Raw genomic sequence first — 8,989 nt, forward strand, 5'->3', positions numbered from 1 at the left:
GACTGGTTTTGTCTCCTTCGCTTGGTTGCCCAATGGTTAATATTTAAAACAGCTCTAAAATGAGTGCAATACAAACTACTGTAACACCTGAATGATTTTAACAGAATTTATTTGTAAAAGCAGGCGAGTGATGTGGCTACTTTCCACAAAAACTCCATGATAATATGCTGATGAGAACAAGACACCCTTACAGGTACACATTCATTAAAGTCTGTTGGTAGATCTGTGGTCTTTTTCTCATCTGCAGACGTTTTTTCCCTTAATTGTTATACCAGCAACCTGTAGATGGATGTTATTTTAAAAAAAAAAAAAACTAATTGGTATGTTAAGTCCTTATGGTGCTGAATCTGAAGCTTCGGAGCTGTCTTTAACATCTGTGCTCTCTGTTGCTTCACTCACTTCACTCACATCTTTGCTGTCTCCACCGCTGTCATCAGGACCATCTCCTTTTCCCGGATGTGGTGTAACCACCGGAGCGTTAGCTATACCTGCACATTTCTCATCTCGACAGCAGTCTCCAATATGGTTGATTCGATGCCCTTCATTACGACTGCCAACTGCAGTTAAAATGCCAGATTTGTTACGCTCTCGTGCATCCTGGTGCTTACGCAGCTAAGCAAGAGGTGAAGAGAGGAGGGGGGTGATTTAGGAGAATACCAAGATGGAGAATATAAGGAGGGGGGAGGGAGGTGGAAAGTGAAAAGACATTAAAATTTTCATTAGCATTTTAATAAACACATGAAAATTTATAGGTAATACTTACAGTTAGGTCCATAAGAATTTGGACAGAGCTAAAAATAAGTTCAGAATTATTCCAAAAAATATTGGAGTTGAAGGTATATAATGAGTGAGGGCTAAAATGTGCAGACTGCCAGCTTATATACAGAGTGTATTTACTTTCAATTACGGTTAGAAAGTATGGCTTTTTTATGTTGTCCCTTCCTTATCAAGTGACCAAAAGTAAGTGGATGGTTGACTGACGCGCTGTTTCAAAGCCAGGTGTGGGTAGATCCCTCATTATTTCATTAACATTGTAAGCTGGGAAAAGGACTTAAGTTGATTCCAAGAATGGAACTTGCATTCAGAAGCTGTTGCTGTGAACTCTGAAAACAAGAGGTTCAAAGTGATGTCAAAGCAAGTAAAGCAGGCCCATCATTAAGCTGAGAAAACACAACACACCCATCTGAGTGGAAGCAGAAACATTTGGAGTGTACAGGAACAAAACGGCCTGCTGCTGCATCATTCAGGTAGATACTGCACATTGGTGATGGCTAAAATGGCTCCCTCTTCTCTATATAAAGCACTTGGAGTGTGTTAAAAAAGTGCTACATAAAATACAATGTCTTTGCATTCCTCAGTTCTGGAATAATATTCTTTGGACAGATGAGACTATATTCAACATATACTACAATGATGGGAATAGGAGAGTGCAGGGAAGGTAAACAGCTCATGATCCAAAGCATCGGTGAAACATGGTGGAAAAAATGTTAAGGCATGGTAATGTTTGGCTTCCAATAGAACTGGGTCACAAGTATTTATTGATGGTATGGCTGGGGATAGGAGCAGCAGGATAAATTCTTAAGTGTATATGACTATACTATCGTCTCAGATTCTCAGATTATTGAATGGCGCTTCACAGTGCAGATTGACAATGACCCAAAACATACTGCAAAAGCAACCCAAGTGCTCTTCAAGGCAAAGAAGTGCAATATTCTTCAATGGCCAATTCAATAATCTGACCTCAATCCAACAGAATATGCATTTCATTTTCTGAAGATAAACCTGAAGGCAGAAAGACCAACAAAAAGTGCAGCAAAATGAAGATAGCTGGAGGAAAGGCCTGACAATTCATCACTAGGGAAGAAGGCAAGCAATTGATGATGTCCATGGGTTCCAGAGTTAACACTAGAATTACCAGAGCCTACGAAAAAACTCATAGATCCGTCCCACCTTAAAATCGTTCTCACCTCTCCGTCAGCGTCTTTTGTCCTGTAAATGTGTGGATAAGCAGCAAACAGCAAGCAGCCTGCTATCACATGCCTCCCCGCACAGTTTTCTCAGCTCAAGTCAGTTTACCTGCGTTTCAATTGCTTAGAATTGTATAGAGTGAGAAGTCAAGCAAAATGACACCTTTTATAAATACTATATCGTTATTTGGAACACATGTATTTCATTTGTGTTTCATGTCTACAACATTCTATGTAAACACATCGTTAAAACACAAACGTTTTTCATGTTTTAGTAATAATTGAAAAAATGTACACATGAAGTGTATAATGTGTGAAGCCTGAATTCCAAATATCAAAGAAACACTTTCACAAAAAGGTACAAATATAAAAGAACAAGCGCGCTTCTATTCAAGAATATAACCGCAGAAAAAGAACCCACGTTAGGGTGCGACATTGACACGCATTTGGTATGATCGCTTCGGTGGCACAATGGTAACAACTGCGGACTGGTAATCAAAACTTCATGGATTCGATCCCAGACGAGTCCGTTTTGAGAAGTGAGCTGCATGTATTCTTACTATTTTAGAATAAAAACATACATTTGATTCCAGTCTGTAACAACCAGTGTAATTTATGATACTTGTAATGTTTTTTTTTCTCTTTATTCAGTTTTATTCTCTCAGCCGCGTTCACGATCCCAACACCCCCCCACATTTGACACTGCTGTTTTCACATAGACGCACTATAACAGAGGTCAACTCGGATCATGACCACGGTTCTACATCGTAGCAAGAATGCACTTTTGCCATTGCTGTACTTTGTATATGTACATGGGAAGCTCTGCACTCTACTTGTGACTTTACGCTGTAGGATGCAGTTATATTCTTGAATAGAGGCGCATTTGTTCTGTTATATTTGTACCTTTTGTGAAAGTCTCTTTGATATTTGGAATTCAGGCTTCACACATTATACACTTCATGTCTACATTTTGTCAATTATTACTAAAACATGAAAAACGTTTCTGTTTTAACAATGTGTTTAGATAGAATGTTGTAGACACGGAACACACATGAAATGCATGCATTCCAAATAACGATATAGTATTTATAAAAGGTGTCATTTAGCTTGACTTCTCACTCTAAGCAATTGACACACAGGTAAACAGACTTGAGCTGAGAAAACTGTGCCCTGGGTGGGATGTGATAGCAGGCTGCTTGCTACTTATCCAAACATTTACAGGACAAAAGACGCTGACGGAGAGGTGAGAAGCGATTTAAGGTGGGATGGATCTACAAGTTTTTTCGTAGGCTCTGGTAATTCTAGTGTTAAGGTAGTCACAGACTTAAAAGGATTTTTAACCAATCATATTTTATGTATAGTGAGCTGTCATTCATAAATGGCTTATATGATATTTTCTTGTTAAACCTCTTGATTTAAAGCTAAAAGTCAACAATTCAGCCACATCTTTATTACTTTATTTCAATTCCATCATGGTCATATTAACAGCCAAAACTGTAAAAATTGTGTCAATGTCTAAATACCTATGGACCCAATCATATACTCATTATACCAAGACAAAGGCAAAGGCAACACCACTGTTCATCTGTATAAAAGAATATGGTGTCAGTTACATACCTCATCAGCCATTTGAGCCAGATCCCTCTTCATGGCATATGCATCCTCCCCATCTGCATAGTACTTGGGCTCCACCTCACTAATCCTGTATTTAAAAAAAAGTTTCAAAAAAAGATTAGAGGTGATAAATCTATTTTTATATTTTCCCTTAACTAAACATTCTTAAAACACCCAAACTGTTACCACTGTTAGTTTGTGTAACTGCAAATTAATGTGAAAATTCATTTAATGTGAGTAGCGACATCCTTTACATATTTTACAACTCTGTGATGGCCAGTGTGATTTTCTACGCAGTGATATTTTGGGGTGGTAATATCACTTCAAGAGAAGCTAACCAAATTAACAAACTAATTAAAAAGGGCAGACTCAGTTGCGAGATGCACTTTCAACTCCCTGAAGGTAGAAGCGAATAAAAGAATGATAACAAAACTGGCTTGTATTATGAAAGGCGCTGCAGATCCTCTCTCTGACACACTAACATGGAGTACTTTTGGGTAATGAATTGTTCAGCAGTAAAGAAATGCTACAGGAGCTCCTTTATGCCAACTGCAATACACCTTTATAATGCCTCACTCTAACTGTGACTTCCAAGTCAGAAGTTTTCTTTCTCAGTCATTCTAGTGTGTATTTGAGAGGGGTTTCTGGTTTACCATAATATTTATTTATTTACTGAGCTTATGTTAAAATGTCAGCTTTCACCCTGGGAACAAATAAAGTGCTATTTATTCATCATAAAATATTTGTGGTCTTGGTTTAACTATAAAGTCTACATAGTGTTGCTTAAAAGGCTGTTGTTTGGGTATGGGGTGATAAAATTGCTATTAGGAGTGAAATGGTATACTAGAATTTATAAGGCATCAAGTTACAAGTGTATATGATATAAATTTTGAAACTGTAAACCAGTTACTAATATTTAAATTACTAATCCACTTTAAAGTCAAGGGTCATATTTTTACATCATGCACCAGAGTCCTGGTTTGAAATCCCAGCTTGGGTGCAGTCTGTATGGAAGTTGCATGTTTTCCCTGTGTATATGTGGATTTTCTTCTGTGTACTTCACAACCAAAAACATATGTTATATTTAGCCTTTGCATTACCCTTTAGCATTTGATTTGTAGATATTAGGTCTAAAGATACAACACTAAAGAATTGTATGTGAAAGAAAGCAACATATACGATGAAGAAAAATAATTCATTCAGAACCATAGCATTGAAACAGGGTATAGCAAAAATCAAACATTTGAAACATCTAGAAAAACAATGTACTTGGTAACTGACAATGAGCTGGTGAACACAACAGAACTGTAATTGCAGAGTTATTATTGAATGCCAACCAAGATTTTCATGACTTAAACTTACTTCACCAATTTATATATAAATGTACACTGTCTGTTACAGACGCAAACCAAATGTATGTGTGTACTGTATAATATTAGCAATAGGAGCAGCTCACTACTGAAAACAGTAAATATAAGAGGCAGTCGGGATTGAACCGGGGACTCTTGTTTACAAGTCAGCAAATCTTACCGCTATGCCACGGAAGCTGTTGTATCGTTCGTGAACCTTTTGTGAAAGTGTTAATTTGATCTTTGGACTTCAGGCTTCACACATTATATAGTTTATGCCAACATTTTGCCATTTACTACTAAAATATGAAAAAAGTTTGTTTTAACAATGTGTTTACACAGATTATTGTAGAAACAGAACACACATGAAATGTGTGTGTTCCAAATAACAATCTTATTATTTCCACTCTAAAACTCCAGCACTTCACTCCCAGATAATCAAGGTATGAGCTGGAAGAACTTTGTGCATGTTCTGTGGCAGTGGGGGGATGGAAAAGTAGGTTGCTTACATTTATAAGCACATTTACAGGACAAAAGACGCTGATGAGATTTAAGGTTGGCCAGATCTACAAATTTTTTTGTAGGCTCTGGTAATTCTAGTGTTAAGTAACTTTGAATGTGGCATGGCTGTGCATCCTTTAAATGACATGGCCTACCCGAGTGTTGCTGCTGACCATGCCCATCCCTTTATGACTGCAGTGCACCCATCTTCTGATGGCTACTTTCAGCAGAAAAACGTGCCATGTCATAAAGCTCAAATCATCTCAAACTGGTTTCTTGAACAGGACAATGAGTCCTCTGTACTCAAATGGCCTCCACACTCATCACATCTCAATCCATAAGAGCAGCTTTGGGATGTGATGGAATGGGCGATTCACATCATGAATGTGCAGCTGACAAATCCATAGTAACTATGCGATGCTATCATGTCAATAAAGGACCAAAAAATCCCTTAGGAATGTTTGCAACACCTTGTTGAATCTATGCCATAAAGAACTACGGGAATACTGAAGGCAAAAGGGGGTCCAACCCATTACTAGCCAATTGTATAGGGTGAGGCAGAAAGGACGGACGTCTTTGAAATGGCTAGAACTTACTACTAGGTGGAGTGACAGATGTGCGGTGGGTGGTGTTCGGTTCTCAAAGTGTTATCATTTTTTTTTTTTCATTATCAGCATTCTTCTGAACTTGGCCTCAGTAATCATTCGGTAAGGTGTATTTTGCATTTAGACCTGCATTTCCATCCCTATAAATTGTTAAATGCTATTTCAATATGAACTCAAATCTTTCAATAAATTTCTTTATAAGAAAAATGAACAATTTTGTGATTTTTGTAAAAAAGTCCGTCCTTTCTGCCTCACCCTGTACATAAAGTGGCCAGCGAGTGTAAATATATATTATGATAAGGATTATCACATATTCAATCAAAACTGTACAGTGCTACATTTATGCTAAATAAAGGTGAGCTTAAACATGTATCTTTGTTCCAGCAGATACTGCAGTATTCTTTTATCATTCTTATTAAACATGCGAGAGAAAGTTAAATTGATATACATACTGGAAGTTCAAGGTATTTGAATACAGATGCAGGGCTGCCCGATTACTGAAAGAAAAACAATTAAATATTTTGTGTTATAAAGGAAACAAAAATGTCCTTAATTTCCAAAAAATTGTTATTAAATTACACAACATTTACATTCAAATACAACTCAAGAAGTATAACTGTACAACAATATTTCACAGAAACCAGACTCAGTGCTGCTCTTTTAAATGCCCCCAGATGAAAAAGCTTAATCTGCTTATTAAATAAGCAGCTAGACCTTAAAAAACACATTTTTGCTGTAAATGGTATATGTATAATACACTTTAAATCCTTACATTGTACAAATAAACTAAAAACATAGTCTTATAAATTTTCAAATACTTCCAATGTGTTTCATGCAAAAGTGTATAGAGTTGCCAGAGTTACTTGCATCGCACAAACCCGGCTCACCTTTTACGCACATGTAGGGAGACATATTTTGCATTGAAATTCTCTATCATGGCTCGAGATGCCTGATCCATAAGCTTTTGCGCCAGACCAAGACGCCTGTGTGATCTCTTCACAGCCTGCAAGTAAAATAATGGAAAAATCTGATAAATACAGCAAGTCATCTTGAAACACACCTTCACAACTGTGCCCATCTTCAAAATAGATTATTTTGGCATAACCAGTCCTTTTTGTATAATGAGATATGAAGGGAAAATAAAAATAGGGAGGTACAGTGAAGAAAATAGTTTACATTTAAATTATTACAATTTCATTACAGTTTGTAACATTTGTCCCATGTTTGCCTTTGCAATGAATATAACCCTTGAAAATGACACTGCATTATAATGATTAAAAAGGGGAGCCATTTTTCCAGCACTGAATTGGAATTTCTTATTTGCTATATATCCAATCTACTCTAACTGCCTCTTCTCAATCCAGACAAGCAGCAAATCTACTTCCTTGCTCCTTTTACAAATTGTTCAGCCTGGAATAGGAAGCTTATTTTGGCCACTAGGGCTTGCAACCATTCTTCATTCACTACCCAGAGCTTGTGTCCAATGGTATACATTAAAACTGAATGGTTAATGAAAAATCTTCTCCTGTGGATTCAGATAGAATAGTCTCTTTCTCTTAAATTAAATCGTGCTCAATGAAACCATCTTCATCTATGCACCAGGCCTTCTCAGTCTTAAAAAAATGGATATACTCAACACATAAACAGTTTTTATATTTTGTTTTGGTAAAATACAGTATATAACCAGAGATTTATGCTTTACTTACCAAGGAAGTGATGTGTCCATGTGGGACATCATCTGGATCTTCCTCCCTGTCCAAACAACAAAGGCAAACATTATTTGAGACATTAGGACCATACCCACCTAGAAAAGTACCAGATTATAAACGACGTGTGCTTACATTTTTGCTAAAACATAACCAACAATCTTCCCATTTTCATCTTCTGCAATATACGAAAGCTGCCAATAGGAAGGGAAGAGACAAATGGCAAAACATTATTTGTACAGTCAAATTACCAAACACTGAAATAAAGTTGACTGCACAGTACCTGGGGCCAAGATAACCCATGATAGAAGTAATACTTCATCTGATAGTTCTCTGGCAAGCACAGCAGGTTACAGTGCTGCATATTCATCAGATCTTCTGGCTAGAAGGTAAATGTCAAATAATTACAACCATACAAAACAGCCAGCATTTGAGTTTTTCAAAGAAATGCATCTGCTCTATCCACACATGTTCTTAAAACTTTCAAGATACTATAAAGACAAAACAGGAGGCGTCGGTTATGTCAAATCCCTTCCCCCATTTTCAGCTAGCACATTGCTTACGTACGGTATTAAAAACGGACAATAAACTTTCGTCAAACACACAAGTATATTAAACTTCCTATATAAATACATATTGCAGGTGCACTGTATTATACAGAAATACCGACGTAAAAGATTTTTATTTAAAGTAAGCGGAAGCCGATGAACCGGCAACCGGCACATTGGTCCATTTACAATCTCAAAAAATATAAACTGAATAATCTAACCAACATTAACCTTACCCTCGCGTTGCGAATATTCATGACTGATGTTTGATATTCAAGTTTAAGTTTCCTTAAACGTTTAATTCAAATAATTACACTTTACGTGTGAGACTCACGCCCGCTCGGACCATGAGGAAATTTGCTATCAGCAGCTGATTCTGACTACAAAGGCCCACCCCCTTTGAACATCCAATCGAAAATCAGAGTTATGATTGACACTCCAGATTTTCCAATTGAAAAGCAGAATTGCATGAGAGTGACACGTATCTCAGGCAATAATTGAAGAGTGGGGGGTTTGACGAAGTCATTAAGGGTGGTTGCAGCAGCAAACTCCTTTTCTTTAGAAACCGTAGAGTTTGTGTTTAAGGTAGATCTGTTCGGAGGGCAGCTGATGAAATGCGTTATTAGTACGTATTTGTATACATAAGTTTTTTTTTTAAATGAACTGTTATTAGTACTTATTTGTATACATAAGTAGTTT

General features: G+C 36.9%; 1 protein-coding gene across 4 annotated transcripts; it reads right to left on the bottom strand.

Annotated features, from left to right (window-relative positions):
* Positions 1-92: 92 nt before the first annotated feature.
* On the bottom strand, positions 93-8,679 carry naa10 (N-alpha-acetyltransferase 10, NatA catalytic subuni). 4 transcript variants are annotated; one of them, XM_039774657.1, is made up of 9 exons: positions 8,527-8,679; positions 8,026-8,124; positions 7,878-7,936; positions 7,743-7,788; positions 6,924-7,039; positions 6,489-6,533; positions 3,585-3,669; positions 409-612; positions 93-279 (listed from the first exon to the last, which is right to left on the bottom strand). In XM_039774657.1, the coding sequence occupies exons 1-9, from the start codon at positions 8,545-8,547 to the stop codon at positions 238-240; spliced, it is 717 nt and encodes a 238-aa protein (XP_039630591.1). In that variant the 5' UTR covers positions 8,548-8,679; the 3' UTR covers positions 93-237. The 4 variants fall into 4 exon arrangements, with proteins under 4 accessions (XP_039630591.1, XP_039630590.1, XP_039630587.1 ...); XM_039774656.1 differs by having other exon boundaries at positions 400-612; XM_039774653.1 differs by having other exon boundaries at positions 93-612.
* Positions 8,680-8,989: the final 310 nt, after the last annotated feature.

Source organism: Polypterus senegalus, chromosome 13, assembly GCF_016835505.1.
Source record: "Polypterus senegalus isolate Bchr_013 chromosome 13, ASM1683550v1, whole genome shotgun sequence".
NCBI classification, from domain to species: Eukaryota; Metazoa; Chordata; class Cladistia; order Polypteriformes; family Polypteridae; genus Polypterus; species Polypterus senegalus.

Excerpts from the sequence above, each read along its gene's own strand:
- naa10 (XM_039774653.1), bottom strand. The coding sequence starts at position 8,547 with ATGAATATTCGCAACGCGAGG. Across the intron at positions 8,125-8,526 it reads TGAATATTCGCAACGCGAGG|CCAGAAGATCTGATGAATAT; the intron begins GTAAGGTTAATG and ends TTTACCTTCTAG. Across the intron at positions 3,670-6,488 it reads TCAAATACCTTGAACTTCCA|GATTAGTGAGGTGGAGCCCA; the intron begins GTATGTATATCA and ends TTTTAAATACAG.